At 35.2% G+C, this 24,296-nt stretch overlaps 1 protein-coding gene across 4 annotated transcripts in view; it reads right to left on the bottom strand.

Annotated features, from left to right (window-relative positions):
- Positions 1-2,134: 2,134 nt before the first annotated feature.
- The window catches only part of CNPY1 (canopy FGF signaling regulator 1), a 71,289-nt gene continuing 49,127 nt past the window's right edge, over positions 2,135-24,296 (bottom strand). The window contains exons 1-4 of one of the 4 annotated variants that reach the window (XM_038392402.2): positions 10,769-10,929; positions 9,903-10,106; positions 8,063-8,159; positions 2,135-3,077 (exon numbers count right to left, since the gene is read on the bottom strand). In XM_038392402.2, coding sequence (XP_038248330.1) covers positions 3,040-3,077; positions 8,063-8,159; positions 9,903-10,046 — 279 coding nt within the window. In that variant the 5' untranslated portion in view covers positions 10,047-10,106; positions 10,769-10,929 and the 3' untranslated portion in view covers positions 2,135-3,039. The other 3 variants (XM_043509649.1, XM_043509650.1, XM_038392401.2) reach the window with 3 other exon arrangements.

The following is a 24,296-nucleotide window of genomic DNA, read 5'->3' as shown; positions in this document are numbered from 1 at the left end:
GGTCACAGTAGATATTAGGTGTGATCCACTACTGTGTTACTCCATTTTTACAGTAGAGCAACTGGACTGAGTTCAGTGGAGTTATGCTGGCGTAAAACTGGAGCAATGTGGTGATGACTCTGGCTTACATTTTATAACCAAGAGTATCGACATGAAAGGCTCCCAATACTGTTTTCACTGTGAAATATAAAAACAGAGTGAAAATGTGCAGAAAGAGTCTTTAAAAGATAACAATTGATACCGAAGGGCCATATACCGGTACTACCTTCTATATTCAGCAGAAATCACACTGACCTCAGTGGTTGTATGCAAGGATTGAAGACGGCATATGGCCGTTGATGAATAGTAAAACACCCCAGACGGATAGTCAGAGTTTCATTCATATCCTGTAAGTATACAGCACTATCACAAAAGATTCTCAGCGCTTAGCCAAGAAAGAATAAAGTAGCATCAACATTTTAAAGGGAGCATGAAAAAAAAGTCTGAAAATATTTATTACAAGCAATGCCTACGATTAATGTAACAGAAAGATTTGAGGAAAATATTTCCTCTATTCCTCTACTCCACCCCCCAATTTGTTTACTTTATTAAAAAAAATAGTGCTGTCTAATACCCAATCAGTTGGTTTGTTTCTCCTGTATAATTAGTTTCCTTTGTTTTTTGTATGGGTCTTTCACACAGTAATGGAGAGAGAAATAAATTCTTATTTATTTATTTAAGAGAGAGGAAACTGTAATTGTTAAATCCCACAAACTGGCAGGGCAGCTAAGAGGAACTATTTGAAACTACTTCTGCCTTTTTTTCTAAATAGATGAGATTCCACATGGACTGTGTGTCTCTTTATTATAACATATTAATACATTTCTTTTTAAAAATACACTCAGAACCAAATTCTGCCCTTACCATCCCCTCAAAAAAATCAATAGGATTGCATGAAGTGTAAACAAGGGAGGAATTTGATCCTTTCAATTAAATTTTATACTCAAATATGGATAGGCGGCCTTTTCCCACTGTATGAGTCTAAATTAAACCAGCTGGAAACCTAACTGTTTATGGTTCATATTCAGAGCGTTTGCTAAGTAAATCAGTTTTATATCAATACTGAAGTCCTCAACTTGGTAAAAGTTGATCAAATTTACCCTTTTGTTGAATAATGTAATAGAAATGTAGTTTAAAGCTGAATGTAACTTTTTTGCTCTTGATGTAATGTTAATATATGCATGCAATCTTATAGTTCAAGTATATTATTGAAAAATGAGAAATGTTCTTTAACTATGGCAAATGTTTCCCTTTTACATAGTACTATTGCTTTGTTGTATTCAAACTGTAACTCTTGCTAATTTGTTCTATAACACTGAACTGCCAATAGGAGATGGCAGAAAATATTCCACATTTAAAAAAAAAAAAGTAGAACACTTTTAGAGAACATTAAATCATATAACATATCCTTGCGCAATAACTGTATGGGGCCAGATCCTCAGCTGGTGTAAATCAGCATAGCTCTATGGCTGCAGTGGAGCTATGCCAATTTACACCATTTGAGGATTTGTGCCTGGCTTTATAAATACTCCATTTTGTAAATTTAAATGTTTGTAAATATGCCTAAAAGAAACTTTCTTTTAGTCAGTATGCATGATTTGTTTGCATGATATTGTATGCCGGTTTATATATCTTAGATGGTAGTCAAATTGCAACTATAGTAACATCAATTTTTAAGAACTCTTTTTAGGTTAAACCAATCTCTTGTTCCTCTGAATATTCTACTGAACCTTCATAATGTTTTGGATGAGCTATCCTGGTAAACTCAAAAATACAACTAAGTTGTTCAGTCTTTCAAAATAATATTTTCACAGGATATTTGAGACCTAACCAAATACTCTCATACTGCATCCTATGGGGAATATTCCACAGACTAAACTCCAATTTACAACTATCGGTGTTCTGCGTGTGGAATGACTGCAGAATGTGTTCATGTATTTTTAATAATCAAAGACAAATAACTTTAAGCAGAATTTTTCAGAAAGTGAACAAAGATTTTGATACATAGATTATTAATATAGCCCATAGCTACTGTACTAGATAATGTTATTATAAAATATTGAGAAATATAAAGAAATACTTTGTGTTAGTTAATAAATACCTTGCACTAAAAACAAATGACTAGATGCCTTTTACCTGTGTGGGGTACTTCAATGTTTCTCCTTTTGAAAAACTTGTTTAAAATCTGAATGCCATTACAGTAATTATTAGTATTAAATAAGATCACTTTTTAGTATCTTTTGATTGCAGCCTTTCTGAACACTTACAGCATGCATCAGTAGTGCTTTGCCACCAGATTAAATATTTCAATGTTTGTTCAACTTTTCATTGTACATAAAGTTTTGAAACTTAGGGTTGGAAATTTTAAGGGAACAGCTTGTTTTAAAGAAATCATGTGTGTTTCATTAATTTATATAATTTATAAGGGAAAGGATAAATATTTGGAAAGATTCTCACTTTCATCCATAGAGAGAATATAAAGCTAACAGATACTCAAAGCTATTTTGTAGCAAAATTTGTTCATGTATATTTGGAAGTACATTGGAATCAACCATTTGTTAAAACAAAGGACAAATGCACAAGTACAGTAATAGGTGTTAATTTGTATTAGATATTTGTTTCAGTTAAACAAGAGCCATAATTTCTCACATTCAAATACTACATTTTTTTTACCATTAGACATTGGCTTTGTCAAAATTAACACACCTGGCATGAATATCTTGAGAAGTCAATTGTTTTACCTATAGAAACGGTCAATAGTTAATTACATGTTAAACCTAAGATCTTGCCAAAATCATGCAAACTTCAGTTTAAATATTTAATATGAAAACAAAAAAATTAAACAAACAGGAACTGATGCACATCTAAAAATATAAATGTAAAAAACAAAAAGATATTACAGGAGCAAAAAAGGCAGAGAATCACTGTTTGATTACACAGGAAGATTTTTTTGTGGTTGTCATCTTACTTCACTCTGTAAAATTCATAGTTTAGTAGATGCTATAGCTCAGTGTGAGTAGCAGATTCTTTACAAAGACCTGAGGGGAAAAAAAGTTACATATCATTACTAATGTTTTAAACAATTACATTTTGTTAAAACCACATAACTTTTGAATAAATAATAATAAACCAGTGACAAGTGGGTGTCTGAAGCATAATATTGAGGCTTTGATACCAAGCCTGTATTTTTCCTGGATACCGATGATACACCCCTCTTTAACACAGAGCAACAAGGCCTTTTTAAAAATACTGTAAAATTACCATTTGTTGCCCCTGGTTTTCAGATATGTTAAGTCAAAGTATTTTAGTGGCCAACACTTCTGTTACATGGTATGAATCAGATCTATGCAAACACATATGGTGTGGCATCTTTGCAAAATGTTTTAAATGCTATGAAATAATCTGTGTGTTCATTTTAATTCAACCGTTATCCCATTATGAGCCATGCAATACAGATTTCTTAATTATCACATACAAAAACATAGAGGCATATTTTACTGAAATACATATTTAAACACTTCAAACTCAGGAAACGCCCAAGGTTTCCACAGTGACCTTAATGTAAACACATTGCACACACGGGTTTCAATCCGTTCTTCAGACATTTCCACGCACTTGCTGAAGTTGACTGGAGTTATGTGTGGATCTCTGAGGGTAGAACTGGACATATTATGTCCTAAAGTTATATTTAGCAACATTAGTAGTGGTAGAAAATACTCACTATTATGCAATGTGAAGAGTTCGGGTTAATATGAAATTTAATTTGTGTATTGCCTGACTTCTGAGTGTTTAATTGTAACCTTAAGGTCTACATTAAAATATGGTTTGGGGTTTTACTATTGAATTAATTTTTTTTAAAAAGTAAAAGGAGATTATGGCCCCAATTCCATAATGAGACTTGCCACCATGTACCCTGCTATCCCTGTAAAGTCTTACTGAAGTCTGTGCTAACAGATTCCATTGCAGGAAAGGAGTCTAAAACACAAGTCTTTATATTGACTGTGAATTTCCCATTCCATTTCAATTTTGCATGGTCAAAACAAAACAAAACAAAAAAAACAGTGAAACTATGGAACTCCACAGTGAAATATCAACAAAATACTACATCTATATAACAAATGAAAGTGCTTTATTTCATAACCCAGTAAACGGTATCATAATACTTAACCTAGTGGAAATTTAATATGCCACACATACACAAAACAGGTATTTTCTTTGCTTATAACTTATATTTTTTAACTTTGGCAAACTGTCCTGGAGATTAGTTCTCAGTGAGAACTAGCAACCTAGAAAGTATCAACTTGCAAAACACAACTGTTTGAGTAATACAATTGCAGAAAAAGTCTTCTTACAGTAGAAAAGGGTTTCCCCCCATCCTTGCATAACTCAAAAATGGGTGAATAGTATCTGCTCAAAATTTCATAATTAGTAAATGAATAATTAAAAATCACCTTTGGGATGAGACCAAGAATGGAAAACTTCAGCCAAAAAGAATAATTTTGCAGAGTTATGAGCACGTAATAAAAGGATTGTAATAGAAGTCTCACTGTTACGTTAATTAAAGCTTTCACTGCTAGTGCTTGTATTGTTTTCCACTGATAAAACAACTGACACTAGACTATACATTAATATAATCCACTGTTGGCTGGTTTCCTACTTCTCATTGGTCTAAATGCACTTTATCATAATTCAATACAAAATTTGAATTAGAAACCACTGATATGTCAGTGTTCCACAATTATCATGGGGTGGGGGGATGAAAACTTTTGGATAACACTTTTTAATTCAGGATACATCAGTCTGATTTTATTTATCAAATACGTTATCATTTTATTGGTCAAACTGGAAATTTGACCTTCCTGTTTGTAGCTTGAAAAAAAAAGGTAATATGTTTGAGAACTAACGCCTAGCCTCCTGGGCATGTGAAAAATTGCAGAACATCTAAAGGCATGTCTCAGCACTTTTGATTGCTCGTCTATGGAATGGGTAGTATAGAGATTTTTTGTTTGATCAAAGAATATATGTGACAGAAAACTGATCTATGGTTACAAATATCAAACAGTTTGATCTTTCTAAAACACTTCACTGAAGTTTTTCCATTCTTTAATCAAACAAGAAACACCAGTGTATTATGAACATGTATATAACATCTAGAATAGAGATGCGACTAAAAAAAAGAAGTACTAAACATGTCTTGTGGGTAGTTTCTTCTCAGTGTGCACATGACTCCCATTAGCATCATGTTTATGCATGGAGAGGATATTGTGCCCTTTAATATTTTACCTTAGCATGGGATATATTTGATTATACTGATAATAGGACGTTTGTTATAGGTTACCAGCATAAGTCACATTCACATCCTTTGCTTTCAACAAATTAACATTATGGAGATTAAACCGACTACTTTGATTTTCATTAAAGATGAAATGCATAGCAGCAAAATCAATTATTTGCCCATAGCAAAACTTTATATAAAGTTGTGTCCATTTTGGTCACTATGGTAAGATAACTTTTGCACCCACAAAGTTTAAAATGCTATCTTGAATGCAAACATACAACTACGGATGCAATGCGCAAAAAGTTGACAGTAAGAAAATAAGTCTATAATATTGCTTTAATTTAACGTATTAATGAAGTATACCATTGTAATATAGACAAAATATTACAAAAGTCAAGTTTAGTTCTTATCAGCTGTACTCTTTGTAAGTTGCATATAAGTGTTTTATACTTGGCACACATCTTCACACAATGCTTTTCAGAGAATTGCAATTTCCATTCTCTGGGGAGTTTGATGCCAAATTCCATGGAAACAGACAGACATTTTCCCACCACTCAGGTATCATACTTTTCTTTAACCAGCTGTAGCCGCAAGATTATTTGTGGCATCTTGCTTTCACTAAACTTCACTGGTGTTTAATAAATGTCTTTTTATCCCTTTTCATGGCTTATTATATTAATTTTAAAAATTGTGCATAGTGGGTTTTTTTTTTAAAAAGTCTTCTTATGAGTAATCTATTATCTTTTTCCTTTAACATAATGACTTTTTTTTCTTGTAAAATCAGATCATACAAAGGATGGAAGATTAATTTATTTCCCTCTGCATTTCTTCACAGTGTTAGAGAGATTTTCTTTTTAGTGTGACTATGGTTTTTGCAGCTTCTTGAATTTGCAGTGGCAACTATTTGCATTGTTTTGTTTATTAAATAACACCTTATTTGTCTGTGCTAATTGCTGATAAGAGGAAAGAGTATTAAACTTTTTCCCCTTCTGTAAAGAATTTTTGATTTTGCCTCAGTCACGCAAGTTCCAAGCCCTGCTCTCCCTACTCATGTAAACAGTCACCTACTTTAATGGGGATGCTCATGTGAGTAAGACTAAAATGTAACAATGAGAATCTTCTCCACTGTAAATTAGGGAATTGTTTTATCAAAGTTATAATGTTGAATGAATATGCGCAGAAAATATGGTCATACAGCTGAGTTTAAGCCCAACAAAAGGATTATAAAAAAATTAGGACATCTTGTTAATGAAGAAAGATATTTCAATAGCTTGCTCTTTAGCATAAATAATTTCTGTGTAACTGGGCCTATTATCTAAGGTGTACAAAACAGCAAGTTATTTTACACCAAGTTTACAGGCAATTGTAACAACAGCCAGCAAGGTGAAGAAAGCTACCCAACTTATTAATTTACGAAAAGCATATTCATGATTGTTTTTCTGCACTGTGCTTTCTATGTCTTTATTTTACCTCTGAATTGCCTTTTTATTTAACAAGCAGAACAGCAAAAACAATACTGTGCATTTTGAAGGAGCTGTGGTGTTTTGAGAATTATTTATGCTAATCTCTTCATCTACTGATTATTAAGACCAAATATAGCTCTATAACTACAGCATACCTTTTTTTTAAAAAAAATTGAAACATTACTGGAAAGTTCTATTTTTTAAATGATTTATCTGCATAGCTGATAAAAAGAACTTTAAACTTTATAATAATGGATTTTTCCAGACCTCTAGATTGAACTTTTTCAGTATATGTTAAAATACACACTAATATGAACAAATTCTATATACTTATTTCCTTTAACTTCTATCGAATCAACTTTAGCACTTTTATTGTATGTGCTACATATTAAAGACTTTGAACCTTAAAACACATACCAATATTACTAACATTGATTCTGAGATCAATATTTCAATGCATATTCTATCACTTTTCACTATAAAAAGCACATCCCAAAAGGATGGTCCCGCCACGTTTATAATTTTATGATACTAAGTGCAGTCAATGATGTGATTCTTGGTTTTAAAAATGATTGCATAAAATAAAATCCTATTGAAAACATGACTAACAAATAGCATAATGTATGAATTTTCATAATAAATAAACTAAATGTCATTTATCAAGGCATTTTTTCCTAGTTTCAAAGTTCTAAGAGGCATTACATTTTTGAGAGGAATATATGTGACATAGGAATGCCAATGTATTTAAATGTATTTTTTCTAACAAACATCGATAGCATGCCAGCAGTTTTAAAGTTTTAAACAGAACTCCTCACTGATCTCAATGAAGAGTTCTGTTCACAAATTGATAGCTGCATGTTAATTCTAGCTTGTAACATGAACTATGAGCAATAAACAACTAAACTTTAAAAAAGGTCTCCCTACCCCCCAGACCTCTGTTTTATTGCAAGAGGTTATTTTCATTCCTTTCTTTGGGGTGGCAAAACAAATACACAGAGTAAAAATGTGATGGCCGTGTAACACTAGGAGAAAAACACACTTCATTAGATGTGGAATGCTGAAATTATGCTACATTAAAATGTGCAAAAAAATTAAAAACAGATGTTAAAATCTTTCTTTTAAAAGAACCATTTTTAAGATAGTTATGTAGTGCTGTTGTTTATGCAGCTAACACTTCTCCTCCAAAGTGGTTTGTTGTACCCAAGCAGTACACTAGGTTTCAGGGTGGGGGGAGGGAGAAAAAATGCTGTAGAGAGAGCACATGTTACATCAGACACAGTACCTGATTTTTCACTGCACAGCTTGTCAACTAGATAGTCTGCCTCCTGGACGATAAGTGAGAAAATTTCATCTTCATACTCTTCTATAATACTTTCACACTGTAAGAATACAACAGGACCATATATATCATATATACATGCACATACACACACAGACAGTACCACTCCAGCAAAGAAATAAACAAGATTGCTAAACCAGAACTGTAAAGTAATACAGTGGAAAGGGGAACCTTATTTTGGTTTGCACTTCCTATTTCTACAAACAAAGGATTGACTGTTAATTTTCAGAAAAATTACAATGCAAAATATTCCTTAAGATTTAACTATATGCTTTGTCTTGTCTTTTTAAAAATACACTAAGTAGGAGACTTACAGATCACATTTTACTTGCTTTTGAAAGAATGCCTTTCAATGTCAGTCACTATATTTATAGAACACTCACTCTAAAGTTAAATTAAATAATAATCCATTTCATGTTATTACACTAGTATTCACAACATGCAGATAAATAAAGCTCTTTGATCAAACTAATGCATCTTTGATTTCACTATAGATAACAAAATTGACAGTAATCTACCAAGTGGTCTCTTTTCAATGTTGTAAACATTTTAACATCAGTAATTTGACTTCACTTATAGAAGATGGATTTCTAATGTTTTGAACAGGGTTCAACACTACTGCTGAGGCAGAGTCTTGGTGGAGTGTGTCTAAAGAGACGTTTTGTTCTGAAGAGCTGTATTATCTACAGTTATCTTTTGGCAATCCTGAGCACATATTACGAAGGACATAAAGTACTTTCCCAAAAGCCCAGACTATGGTTTAATCATTAAACAAGGGTAGAAGCCCCATGAAATGGATTGCAATTAAAAAAAATACACTAAGGAAAACTCTGATTTAAATAAAGAAGTCATAACTCCACTACCAAAAAAAAAACCTCTTGTATTTCTCGAAAAATTAGCTCTAGAATGTGCAATTGCAAGAATACAATTTTTAAGCTGTTCTAAGTCAACATTTCACAGCACTCAACATCTTTGAAACTCAGCCATTACCTTTACTTCTCAGTGAAAATGCAAGTCACTAAATGTGCACGCTGACTTAATTTCATGGATTTAATAGTCTCACAACATTGCTTTTGTGGTAAACTGAGTACATGTGGAATCATATCCAGCATATCACTGCCCTATACACTCTTTTCTATATTGTGTGTTTCCTGACACTAGAAAGATACTTAATGAATAAATGAAACAAAATTATATAATGAAACTGGCACCTAAACATTTGTTTAGCTCAACCTAAGCCAGCATTCTTGAATTAGCTCACAGAAATTTGTCTCCATTCAACAAGGCCTAAAGAAAAGATGACAGCCCTCCTCCTTCTTTAATCCAACTATAAATATTAAAATTACAGTAGTATTCATTTGGATTTTTACCCAACACCATAACTCCCTATTTCCTGCACAGAAATTAACAAAGATACTTCTTTAGTAACACTGATTTGTATTTAATCACTTACAAAAATTCCCCAAGTAAAACATAATTTGAATTGTTCCAGTTTGGGAAATTTGTAACATGTAAACTGAGAACGCACAGTATAATCCATGAGTAATTCTTGCAACTAAAATGCCATCTGTTTCTAAATAACATTATAAACCACATTATTATTTTAAAACACTTAACGCGATACTGTGACAAGCAAAAACAGAACATATTAGAATATGTTATTATTAAAACAATTTACTATAGGCATGAATTTAGTACTTGAAGCTATATTTATCATACAGTAAAGAGTATACACTAGTAATACTTTAACATACAATGTTACCAATTTGTTATGTTAGCTTACCGCAAATTTCAGAGATTTGTAAGCATCAGAATAAAAATAGAATTTTTTAAAATCTGAAGAGATTTTCTCATCTTTCCTAGGAGCAAATCTCTTGAATGTCCTTTTTTGGCTTTGAGGATCCACTTGCAGTTGGTAATCATTCATTCTATCGCATATATTTTCCAATACTTCCGTTAAGTAGGTCTCTGACTTTGCTAAAGGAACCTGTTGGGGGAGGAAAATGGAATTTTCTTTTCTTATTATACATATTACCAAAAATAACTTTAAGAGATTGTACCTCTATAGATAGATGTGTCATAGACAGAGAAAAAAATCAGTGCATATCTCTTAATCTGCATAACTGTTGACCCATATTATATTACATACATAATTAACAATGTCAGCTAAAGCTAAGGTGACACTGAAAAATAAAACATTTACTCTTGCATAAAACCCTTTTACACTGAGCCAATTCTAGAATGCAGTTATCAGATTTTAATTTGTAAACATATTGTCATTCAAAAAAGCCATATACCACGCAGCAAATAAATAGAGACCATAGACTACAGTTGATATTTTATCGACATAACCATGAAAGATTTCTTAAGTACTTTGTTTCTTTAGTTGAAGCAGAGCTCTAGAAAGTCTTTTGCTTTTACTTGGTCTGCTTTAGGTGCTGTTCAACTCAGATGCAGTCAACTCAGATGCAGCTGTTTAATACCTCCCAGGGGTTTTATGAAGAAAACAATAGCTTACAAAATTTAACTTCTCCCAGGTTCTACTATTTCAGCTTTATTTTCAAACAGCTGGTCCATGTCTTTGTCCATTCCCTTGCCTTCAGAATTAAGCAAGAATTCAGCAGAAACATTTAGACACTACCTACATACTTAGTGAGAGTCTCAACAGCTAGTGCTCCCAGGGTCAAAGAGCACTCCTCGCCCTTGGTAACGGGGACAAAAAACTTCTCTCCCGTCTAGACAGGTCAAGGTGCAAGATGCTCCTATCTCTGTTGCTTCTTCCGGAAGGGGGCGTGAACTGAAGCCAAGTGCACAGTAAACAACAGTGCTGCATCCTTGGACCTTTAGAAGATTTTTCTCTCCACCCTCTGCTGATCAAAGTAGGAAGTTTTCATGACAACCATAGTCAAAGGGGCTGAATCACAAATGAACTCGATTTCTGCAATGTTGATATATCCAGTCTCTATTGTCTCTTTTCAGACACAGTATGAACCCTTCCGGTCTCAATGATTACATTACAGAAGCACTTTCACATGTGTGCTTCATTTACACAAAGGGTTTCCTTGCTTCACCACCATCTGGCCACAGATCAGATAAATAGAGGCAGGAGAATTAAAATTAAAGCCTAAAGGTTTTTCTTCTTCTTAAACTAGGTCCTATTATGAAATCCTCCCTCCCACAACCTTATTCTGGATGTGGAATCTACTTTTTATGAAACCTGGAAAAAGCAAAAAGGCCACGAGGCAAATACTATATTTTTTTTTAAAAAGTCAGTTTTTAGTTTAAAATAATCTACATTTATAGAGATGTGTATCCTATTTAACAGTAAGGTTGGGTTTAGTTGCATTTTGCCATGAAAACTATTTTATTAATTTCAATATTAACATTTAAAAAGCAAATGTATATCATAAAGCAAGGAAAGCGAATGGCAGCACAACATGGTTCCAGAAAGACTATTTGAATTATAGATTCCAATCTCAAGTGGTTTTTTCCCACCCATTAGAAGTTGAGGATAACAAACAACATGGCACATGGATGTGACTGACTGCCTCTTCCAAATAGTTAATATGCAAAAAAGAAAAACAACAGCATCTGAATTTGCAAATAAAATAGAACTTCTACAAATCCTCTTGCCAAAGACAAAGATTTGACATAATAGACCAAATTCTCTCCCAGTGTAACTTCCACTAAGGTCAATGAGGTTATACCAAAGATGTATCTGACCCAATGTGCTTTTAGTAGCAATAAACTATTCTATAGTGCACAGACATACACCTCTAAACCTACTTGCACGACAATAAATCAAACCAGCTCACTAGCAGGGGGATTTTTAATGGATATACTAACTATATTTATTTGCAGATAAAAAGAGATCTACCATATTTTCCTAATACAAGCAAGACTGTATTTTAAGTTCTGAAAAAGAGATCTATTTATAGGCCAACTGTTATTCAAGAATTCACTCACATACTACACTCTTCCCCATCTCCTTACCCGTCAATAACTCCTGATCCAATCACAAAAGTTAACAGTGGTTGAGCAAGAGTATACATCATGAGGGCAAGTACTGTATATGAGCATAGAGAATGAGACTATTACTATATGCTGAAAACAAACCACCTATGCATTAGGAAATGCTTTTGAAACATACTGAACAAAAATCAAACTTCACAATGCATGTAACAGCAGCTACAGATAAAATTCCCTAGATACTTTGTTTACAGGGGTTAACACTTATGGAAGGAATTTTGCAACCTGTTTATTCTTATATTTATACATCATTTTTTGCTCTCATTTCCCCCACCTATTATATTTATATATATTTAATTATATATATTATATTATAATGCTCTCAGAAGCCAACATATGAACTGCATATTCTTAACTTCTCTTTGTATTTCAGTATGTTGTCTTATTATATTTAGGAAAATCATTTTAGGAATAGCATATTCGTGAAGTAGATTAATAAAATCATAATTACAAGAACTCTGCTTTAAAATGGTTACCTTTGATTTTTTCTTGTCAAGTTAATAAAAAATTATACTTAACATGTGACCTCTGGATAACTTTATTTTTTCACATAACTATTAGTTTGTCTGGAATCATACTCTCAGTCCCTGTAAACTATATTGAATGGGGTGTGCATATATATGGTAAACCCTTACACAGGATATATGTATGTATCTGTTCATTTCTGGTGTCTACTTATTAGCTTTTGGATGGTGAGCTTTTATTAAAAGCAAGTACAACTTGAATTTAAAAGAATATAAAAGATTTTGTTGAAATATACTCAGAGTTATACCTGACCCCCAAAAGTTGAGTGCTCTTTTAAAAAGTGTTTTAATAATAAGAGCAATAAGTATTTGGACAAGTGGCAGAAAACTAAAGCCTTTCTTCCTATACTGTGAAGATTTTGAATAGTGCTTGTCAATAAAGCAACTCCTATTGTAATTGTACCGGAGACATGGGCCTCCTTCCCGAAAAAGCTGTCTCAGAGATACTAACCTCATTAAAATATGAATGAAAAGACAGCCATCATTGTAATGGGACAAAGCCATTTTACCCTGCACCAAACTTTATCTGCTATTTTTTTGTAAAAATATAAATATGATACCCAGCAAATTAGTCATTACATTTGATGTGCATATTGATGATAGAATGCATGAATTATTTTAATTTTTCAAATAAATCACAGCCTTTGATCATTCTAAATGTTTGATTTTTTGTTAATCATTTCATAATCTGTTGATTCTTCATATTATTTAAAGAATAAAAGATACCCTGTAATTTTTTTTTTAAAAGTTCACTGAAATTTTTGCTGTTTATTTTTGTTTCCCAGAATATTTCAGCCAATTTCAAAAGACAGCTAGAGAATTAATTACAGACTCCTATGGCAATACCTTAATAACAGTCAGTTACAGGATATTCATATGCCAGTTCATTACTATGTCTCTGTTAATCTCATCGTAAATTTCTTGCTTGATAGATACCACAACCAGCCACAACAAGAATACAATTGCATTCGGTTGTGTGATAAGAGATATGAAAATGTAACTGCAGTATATAATAAAACTGCAGTTTCAATAAAACTGTACGTACTTGGTTATATTTTTAAAAAAATAGAGAGAGAGAGAGCCAGAACTGATCATATGCAAAGCTTTATATTTTATTGGAAATTGTTTCAAATAATTTTTAAACACGTATTTTAAAATGTTTCATGTAGTTTAATCACTATCTTTTCATCCACAAAGTGTTCAAATAATTTTTGATATTAGTTAAAAGTCAATATTTAGAAGTGAAAATTCAAACCTCCTTTGCTCTAGGCTAAAACAGGAGAAACATGAATGCTGAGCTACTCTAAAGGCTGATGGGATATATAATTAGCTATTATGTTAATTGAATCCACTGTGAGTTTGTTGTATGAGATTTCTTCATATAATATGCAAATAGCTTCTAAGGTTTAGTTTTATTAGACAATATAATTAGAAATCATCTAAAGGAGTGAATTCTAATGAGGCATAATAAAGGTTTGTAAAAATGTCTGTTTGCTACATGAGCAGACCATCTGGGCTTAATCAATAAAAGAAACAGTATTGTGTAACAGAACATTTAAAAGAAAGTTTAAGAATTTACCTTTCCATTCATAACAAATTCTACTTTAAAAGCAGGAGAGTTCATGTTATTAAGGAAAGAGGTGAAATTCTTGTAATATGGGAGGAAGTCACTCTGTTAATCAGACAATTGGAATATTGTTTACTTAAAAATAAAAAGCAGCTCTCAGCTGTGATGCCAATTGTGTTTGTATAGATACACTATAAGTGAAGTGTTCCATGAGCAAAGTTAGCCATTATTATTTCTATTAAAGACGTGATCCAAGCAAATGTACATACATTAGCTTTTGTAGTGTAACTAATCAGCGTAACTTCACTTTCAGTAAGATTCTCCAGCATTTTAATATCTGGAATTAAGAACTCTCTTACAAAGGAAGAAATTCACACTATGGTATTCCACAGCAAGTCACAAACTCAACAGTTGCATTCCTTTTCATTTAAGGCCAGCACCAAATATTAAACTAGTTTAGTTAATGCCAGAATTCAAAACATGTGTAATCTCTGGCCTAATGCAGGCTAGTCAAACTTTAACTAGTGCCAGAAAAATTTATTCTGCAACTCTTAACCAGAAGTGAACATCATAATCATAGTAATATACTTCACTCTATTATGGTATCCAAAGAGTAGTATGGTTTTGGGTTCTTTTTAAACATTTAAAAATGGTCACTATCAACCCACTAAGAAAAAGCAGACACATAATGGCAGCTGAAGCTCCACCCACACAAAAAGAAATATTATCCCAACAAGTACACTGCCACTTCAATTCATGGATAGACGTGAAAAAGGACTTCAAAATATGATTAAAGTACTCATTCATCATCTGGACTCTGTTTCTTCTGGAATAGGCTTAGTTTTACTGGTCTGTGTCAGAAAGCTATGTTCCTAAAGGGCAAAAGGTCTGAAATACCAAAAAAAAAAAAAAAAGTAACTTTTTTTTTAAAAGGCAACATTGTGCAGATGGTATGATAAACCTGCCAGACCCACTTATATAGCTGATATAAACATAAGCCTATAACTGCAGTTAATTAACGCTTCTTTAATCTAGTCACTTAAAAATCTGCAGGGGCAAGTGTTTGTTATTCTGAATAATATGAAGTCCTCATCACTATAGAAAAAGGATCACCTCATACACACCTGTTCTTCAGCTGAAATACAGTTTGCTCAGATACCCATTTTCCTAAGCGTTGCTCTAAACCATTATCCGGTTGCTTACCATCTCTAATGGGCATACAAATACTGCCCAGTATGCCTGAAGTAACAACCAGGCAATCCAAGCAAACCATCCTATCAAAACACAAACTTTATTTACATGCCCACTTTCATTTTCTCCTTAAAATTTAACACCTTCTTTAAAAGAACGTTGAGCTGCCCTAGTGCAGCATTCAGAAATCAGGTACATGCCCCTGAACATTAGTGTTCCTTAAGTGTCAGAGGAGGATGTTCCCTATTCAATATTTCTACTAGTCCCTGACAAGCCCCTTACAGCATAGAGGGAATCTATCCCACCCAAATAGGCCCAGGAAGCAGGTGAAGAGGAGTCCACGTGCCATTCATTCTCCTGTCTCACCCCTCCTGAGACAAAAAAAACCCCTCTGATGAACACCATGTGGTTGAGACCGAAAACGATTTTGGGTGTGTCTGTCTGAAGGCAGAGATTGAGTACTGTTCATTTCCTTGCAAACTGGGGAAGCTATAACAGTACTAATTTGGGTTCTGTATATGGCTTCTAGCCATGGAGACGATGTAACTATACAGTCACAATCAGGTCACTAATGATTCAGATTGAGCTGTGCTGCTAGTAATAGGAGAGAGCCAAAGAACACAGAGGGCCAGCCTTTTACAGGAATACCCTGAGATCCATGGAATTAGTACCAGGATTTCCTGTGTATCCCCCTCAAACTCTGCATAGTTCCAGTGCGCTCCCCTCTCTGAGTAGCCACTAAGATTTTCTCTCCCAGGAGTTAGTACTTTGTAAATTGTGTAACGGATTTTCCAAATAACTTTTCCATTTCATGCACATTTGGGTGCAGAGGGATGATGGTGCCCAACCTTCTGAATACAAGAGCAAGACATCAAAAGTAGGGAAGCATCTGTTTTTGATGTTCTATTAATATAATGATTTTAAAGTAACAGCATCTGTACAGACAATGGATTCATGACTCCAGCACAGGAAACTATGTAAATAAAGGGAAATCCCTAAGGAAATTTCAACTAGGTTTATACATGACAGTGAATAAAGTTTTCTAATCAGCTGAAAGTTTATATGCTTCCTAGATTTTCTTTCTAGAAGTTCAAGAAACAACAACTATCCCTCCCCCATATTCTCTCTTCAGAAATACAGGCCCTTGATTCTCCTCCCATATAAATCAGGAGTAATTCTGCTGAAGTCAATGGAATTACATAGGCATAACACTGAAAATTAGGCATTGTCTATATTAAAAATTGCCCCCTTTAAATTGTTTTTTTAAACTGGTTTAATTAAACAGATGTAAAACACAGTGAGGACACTCAATTCAATTTTAACCAGACTTATATCAGTTTAGTTTATCAATTCCTTACCAAATTAAGATAAATTCATACCATAGGTTTAAAACCAGATTAAGAGTGTCCACATTGTGTTTTGCACTGATTTAACCAGATTGGTTTAAAAGTCACACCCTTAGTAGAAGTGATGTAACTCTGAATTTAGACAAAGCCTAGGTGAATCAGATCCCTAGCACCATGCAAATTTTTATCCTTTCCTAGATTCTTTCAAGATATTCTTTCAATTTCCTTGTCACAGAATCATTTCAGAAGGTCACTGGAAGGGCTTAAAATAATGTTGTGATTTTTAAGAATATGACCACAGACTGAACATTAAACACCTAAAATCTCTCCCTAGAACCAGAGGTTTTTTAAATTAAAGACACTGGTTGTTGGAATTATCATGGACATCAGCCACGTTTGTGTTCAGGAAGTAAGTGAACATTATGAGTAAACTCATCTCTGCAACACCCCTTCCATTATAGAGGGTCAGTAAGAGCAGCCATCTCCCACATGGTAGGTGCTGGAGGTGTGGAATATACACAAGTGGGCCACTTGCGACTCCTTGTGAAAAATGTGGAAATGAATGGTCAGCTATACCACATCAGGATCTGTCTCCACAGATGTGGAGTCAAATACACCAGGTCTTCCCAAAGCACACTCATTATGCAAAGGAGCCAGCTGGCCACATATCTGACAAACAAGCCAGAACACTTTGTATGGCTTGTGGGTAAGAACGCAGACAGCTGAAAGGAGCGGGGATGAAAGGTTTGCTGACATTCTACTCAACCTTAACCACTCTTTATTCACAGGAAATAATGGTTAACTGCAGGAGACTTGGCTCATGACCCCATTCATCTATCCAGCTAGGCTCGCTCAGCTCAGGAGAGGTAGAAGGCGGCACGCCGTGGGGCACTCTGCCATTGAATATACTTTTGGATGGCTGAAAACTTGCTTCAGGTGACTGGACAGAACAGGCTGGTGAGGAAGCAGGGAGAACGGACGCACTCCCCTGGTCACTTAGCAAGAGGCTCTCTTATCTATTACAAGCTGCACAGGATTGCAATCTAATGTATTCTATTTCCCCAGCAATACACTTTCCTTACTGAAGAAAGATACCCTACCTAAAACAATATGAGCCAGAGCTTGCCCCCATTAGTCTACTATGAATCTCCAGAGCAAAGAGCACTACTCTTACAACTAGAACAATGACACACAAAGTCCAGATCAAGATTTCTGTATGCACACTTCATGGGTATAGGAAAGGCAGCAGGATTTCAAAATGATTGTAGCCATATAAAAACACAGAAGATCTAGAGCCAGAAGTGGGGGAGATATTAAAACAGCTCTAATTCTCTTGCTATGCCTCTCTGGACTGATGACAATTTAGACTCTGATTCAGCAAAACAGCACAGCATGTGCTGAAATTGAAGTATGTGAGTAGACCCATTGACTTCAGTGGGATTTAGCAGGTACTGAAGTGTTTTGCTGAATTGGGGCCTTGCTATCTACTTCTTCAGTCTAGCACAGCGTTGCTTTAGCTTCTCAGCTTGGAATGGCTGGGAGAATGCCTCAGTAGAGGGCAACTAAGGATCCTTGCTAAAGAAAGTCTTGGGCCTTTGCGCAAGACGGATCAACAGTCGACATGGCCCAGCTGAATTGCACTGCTGGGAAGAGCGAGAGGTAATCACACCAGTAATTAGGCCTATTTTTTGAAGGATTTTCTATAGTAATACACAATCTTGAATTGTATTCTGCAGCAATGTGGATCCCAGAAGATGCTTTAAGACCCAGCACTGAGATGAGATGGGCACCCTTCAAACCCAGCCAAATGTGCTGCTGAGAATCAGCTCTCTCAATACATGAAAGCTCAGCTGAGTACGAAGGTGTCATTTTTACACAGTCACCTTTCTGAGTCGAACTGTGCTTTAATGCACACTTATCTGTTAGCTGCTATGAACCCTCCTCTGTGTGTATATGGCAACATGCTGAGACAAGACCTCAAATCATCTGCACGAGCCACATTTCAAATATGGGCATTGACAGATATAAGTACATGTCCCCCATAACAGAATTCTATGGTAATCAAAGAATTATAGGACCAGTTCCTGGTTCATACTAAGACTCCTTTGAACCACTCAGGCAGCACTATAGGCCTGAAAACTGCCCTAAATGTGTGGCTGAGGCTTCCCCTAGTGATCCCTGGCTAATGTAACAATTTCTAGTGGACTGTTACAAGACAGCATAGTTTAAAGAAGGTTCAGGATGGCTCTAAATTACAGAGCAGCCAACTGTCCAAGAGATGGTCAGGAAGTGCAGAAGTGGGCTTAAAGCCACCTTCATGCTACGCTGAGTGAGTATCAGCACAGCTCAAGATTGGGACCACACTGTTCAAAAAAACGTGGTTGCAAGAAATTAACTTACTGCTTTTCCTTACTCCAATCAGTTGAAAACAAGCACATGTTGAAGCTGACAGTCCTTCCATATTTCCTTTTTGCAAAAGATATTTTAGAAATTCTTATGTTTTGGTATGGATTTTGCCCTTTTTAAAAAAAATAAGTATTAATATCAAGTTTTAGGCCTGTTTCCTAGTCTACAATATAGCTACCTACATATAAGACAAATCAAATTAGAGCAACTACAAACTTTCATTTAAATATAAACATTCTGTGTTAAACTTGCCTTCCCCATGAGTTTCCACCAACCCATTTAGCCATGTGGAGAAATTGGATCTGTTGATAAATAAACATTACAAACTAATTCTATACAGACTTATCAGCTATCACTTAACAGAGACAAAGAGGATTATCACCACAGCTGTCAGGAAAGACTGCCTCTTTACTACACTGACAGGTACCAAAGGTCATGTTCTTATGACAGTCTTTCGGGACTACACACATTTCTCCAAAAGAATTAACCCACATTCTGAAGAAAACAGAAACTCAGAGTTGATTTTAGCTAAACACTGAAATGTATTTTATGAATAACAAATAGATCGAGACTAACAACATCAGATAAAAGAATCAACAGTAGTAACTGATCTATAGTTTGTCATTGTTAGATTAACTTAAGAGGAAAGGTACGACTAAGATGTTTCTTAAATTTGGTTAATATGACAAAAGCCACAAAAATCAACTGCTTTTTTGATCAGTGCATGAAGCTAATAAATAACATTACAAAAGCAGTTGATGGGCTATGTCTTATAGGGTGTTTCTAAAGACAGTTATTCCAAACACTGAGAGCACACAAATATTTTTCTGGGTGATCTACCTTAAGAGCTTGCCAACTGCCTTTGATAATGCCTTAGATATAGCTAAATAACTTTACTACACTATTTGGGGTATTCCTGGGTATGTTCTATAATAAGTATAAGTAATTCTACAAATACTAAAAATAATTTTATTTTTCAAGGCAAAATGGCAAGTTTTAATGGGTTCAGCTGGACATAGAAAATAACAGCATACAGGTAAGTTCACATTTTCAAAGTGAAGCATACATAATTGCCTGTACATCAAGTACTTGTGCATGCGCAAGTTAAGAATGTGGAAATCTATGCCGGGAACCGTACATATCTAACTTTGAAAATCTGGCCAACTATAGATGCACAAACGTACAGTAACAGAATACATCCAACGGTCAAGGAGATGTTTATAACAGTGACTCTCGGGCTATAACAGCTAAAGAGATTTTGATATTGAAAGGTTTCAGAGTAGCAGCCGTGTTAGTCTGTATCCGCAAAAAGAAAAGGAGTACTTGTGGCACCTTAGAGACTAACAAATTTATTTGAGCATAAGGTTTCAAGACCTACAGCTCACTTCATCGGATGCATTCAGTGGAAAATACAGTGGGGAGATTTATATACACAGAGAACATGAAACAATGGGTGTTACCATACACACTGTAAGGAGAGTGATCAGGTAAGGTGAGCTATTACCAGCAGGGGAGTGGGGGGGTGGGAAGGGGAACCTTTTGTAGTGATAATCAAGGTGAGCCATTTCCAGCAGTTGACAAGAATGTCTGAGGAACAGTGTGTGTGTGTGTGTGTGGGGGGGGGGGGGGGGGGGAAATAAACATGGGGAAATAGTTTTACTTTGTGTAATGACCCATCCATTCCCAGTCTTTATTCAAGCCTAAGTTAATAGTATCCAGTTTGCAAATTAATTCCAATTCAGCAGTCTCTTGTTGGAGTCTGTTTTTGAAGTTTTTTTGTTGAAGAATTGTCACTTTTAGGTCTGTAATCGAGTGACCAAAGAGATTGAAGTGTTCTCCGACTGGTTTTTGAATGTTATAATTCTTGACATCTGATTTGTGTCCATTTATTCTTTTACGTAGAACATTGAACAATCACAAATAATTAAACCTTTCAAATACACAATGACTATGACAAGTTTATTATGAAGTAGCATGTATAGAATATCCTCCACTAGAGTAACTTTCTGAAAGCTTCAACATCAAAGCAGACATACCTGTGCAAATATGGGTTTAGTCCCTCTGTCTGAGTATGTCTCTGGTGTTTTTCTTTTCCAAATTGCCATTTCTCCTCCCCAAAGTAACTGTCACATTAATGTCAGATACATTGCCCAACAATTTTCACAGGCATCAGACCCCCATTCAGAGCTATAAAGACCTGTGAGTTGAGTACCACTGGTTTGTAACGTAAGTAGAACCTCAGAGTTACAAGCACCAGAGTTATGAATTGACTGGTCAACCACACCCTCACTTGGAACCCGAAGTACTCAATCAGGCATCTGCTGAGATACAAAAGGGAAAAAAAAAAAAGCAAACATAGTACAGTGCTGTGTTAAACATAAACTACTAAAAATAAGGGAAAGTTTAAAAAAAGATTTGACAAGGGAAGGAAACTGTTTCTGTGCTTGGTCCATTTAAATTAAGATGGTTAAAAGCAGCATTTTTCTTCTCCATAGTAAAGTTTTAAAATTGTATTAAGTCAAGTTTGACTTGAAATTAGACAAAGGTATCTAACCATCTGAGGAGTGAACTTTTGGAATAGCCTTCCAAGGGAAGCAGTGGGGGCAAAAGTCCTACCTGGCTTTAAGATTAAACTCGATAAGTTTATGGAGGAGATGGTATGATGGGATAGCATGATTTTGGTCATTAATTGATCTTTAAATATTCATGGTAAATAGGCCCAATGGCCTGTGATGGGATGTTAGATGGGGTGGGATCTGAGTTACTACAGACAATTCTTTCCTGGGTATCTGGCTGGTGAATCTTGTCCATATGCTCAGGGTTTAGCTGATCGCCATATTTGGAGTCAGGAAGGAATTTTCCTCCAGGGCAGATTGGAAGAGGCCCTGGAGGTTTTTTGCCTTCCTCTGTAGCATGGGGCATGGGTCACTTGCTGGAGGATTCTCTGCTCCTTGAAGTCTTTAAACCATGATTTGAGGACTTCAATAGCTCAGACATAGGTGAGAGGTTTTTCGCAGGAGTGGATGGGTGAGATTCTGTGGCTTGCATTGTGCAGGAGGTCGGACTAGATGATCATAATGGTCCCTTCTGACCTTAGTATCTATGAATCTATGAATCAATGTTCAGTTGTAAGCTTTTGAAAAAAACAGACAGTTTTGTTCAGAGTTACGAACATTTCAGAGTTATGACCAACCTCCATTCCCGAGGTGTTCGTAACTCTGAGCTTTTATCGTAGATTAAAAATATTACACATTTCATTTCCAATTGACAAAAAAATTTACACTTCATGGGCATGATATCAACCACCAAAATCACAAGTCTGAGAAAATCATAGATTAATCAGCATATCTTCTGATAATTATTGTAGATTTAAATAGAAGGCATTACAGAACATTTTGAAGTAAACAAAGTAATTTACTTTTAACTTGTAAGTTATCTTTTGCATCCCAACTCCACTAGTCTGGAACTGATGGATACTTCCTTTCCAAACAAGATTGACAGGCAGTAGTGACCAAAGAGGATTCTTGAAATGTTTTGGCACCAACTGGCTGAGAGCCATTTCAATCTTTACTTCCTTTGGTGTTATAGTCTCAGAAAACTTCCCAACTTTCCTTAACTGGCAACACTCAAAGGAAACTTTTCGTAACATATACAAAAACTGTGTTACCTAATTTGCAGTACAGCCAAGATTTAAAAAATGGGTGCCTAAAGGTAGCCTCCCAAATCAATAACATGACTTTCAAATGTCTCAACTTCAGTGGGAGCTGCTGAGTACTCAGCACATTTGAAAATCTTCACTTATTTAAGTGCCTAAATATAAATTTAGGAACCTAATTTGGAGTTGGTCTGGAGTCTTATATGCCTTTTAATTTCTTACTATGTTTGAATTTCTTTTAAGTCTGACCTTAACTCTGAAGTTCCTGGATTTGCAATGCTTGGCTTTGGGATAATTACAATATCCTTTTAATATTTTTTTAAGTTACTGATACATACTCTCAATTTTAAATCCATTTTAATACAGTTTTTTCTCTGGGAATTTCCTTAGTTTTAAAAAATTACTTAAAAAGTCATAAACAAATGATAAACAAGAGAGCCAAAGAGAATGCTATCATGAGATATTTTGAATTCTTCCTTTTCTCTTTATCCCATCAACTGGGGTCATGTCATCATGCAAGCATCCACCATCTTCTTTTGTCTGAGGCCTGCTTACCATCTTCTTTGATGCAATCCATTCATTGCTTCCTCAGCATCTCCTTTCTACCATGGTATTTTCAACAGGTCCTCTTCCTTCATTCTCTGCATGTGTCCAAACCCACTTCCCAGATTTAGTCAGCCACATGAGCCTCTTCGACTTCCATTCTAATACTTTCATTTCAAAACTTGTTTCTTTGTGTGACTCCTATTGTGGTGCAAAAACATCTCATTTCCAACACCTGTAGGCATTGAATCTGCTGTCTCTTTATTGTCCATGCTTCTGCACCATACAGCACTATGGGCACATCGCTGTTCTATACTATCAGCCTTTTAGTCTCAGTGGCACATACTTGTCATACATAACACCTTATATATCATTCCATATTATTCCAGCACCCCCAATCAGGATTGTATCTCATGTTCAAGCTTGCTATCTTCCATAACCCAGTGCCAAGGTACTTGAACTAGTCAGTCAGATTTAGTTATGTTCCATTGATCTCTATGTCTGATTTCCCTGTGGCACCTCTGCTGACCCATATGACCTCAGCCTTAGTCATATTAATTTTCATCCCAGGCCTGCATAGCTGGTCATAGCATTGGTTTACCATTTTCTCTAGGCCTTTTTTTGAGGATGCCCTTATCGTTATGTCATCTGCTATCACAGCTTCTCATCATTGTCCATTGGTATCTCCCTGCTGACATAGTCCATCACAGAATCTTAGAAATGTAGGACTGGGAGGGACCTTGAGAGGTCATCTAGTCCAATCCCCTGCACCGAGGCAGGACTAAGTATCATCTAGACCAGCAGTTCTCAAACTGTGGGTCGGGACCACAAAGTGGGTCGCAACCCCATTTTAATGGAGTCACCAGGGCTGACTTGGACTTGCTGGGGCCCAGGACTGAAGCCTGAGTCCCACCAC

The sequence above is a fragment of the Dermochelys coriacea genome, chromosome 2, assembly GCF_009764565.3.
Source record: "Dermochelys coriacea isolate rDerCor1 chromosome 2, rDerCor1.pri.v4, whole genome shotgun sequence".
NCBI lineage: Eukaryota > Metazoa > Chordata > Testudines > Dermochelyidae > Dermochelys > Dermochelys coriacea.
The sequence above is the reverse complement of the archived record's forward strand: the minus strand, read 5'-3'. Positions and strand labels throughout refer to the sequence as shown.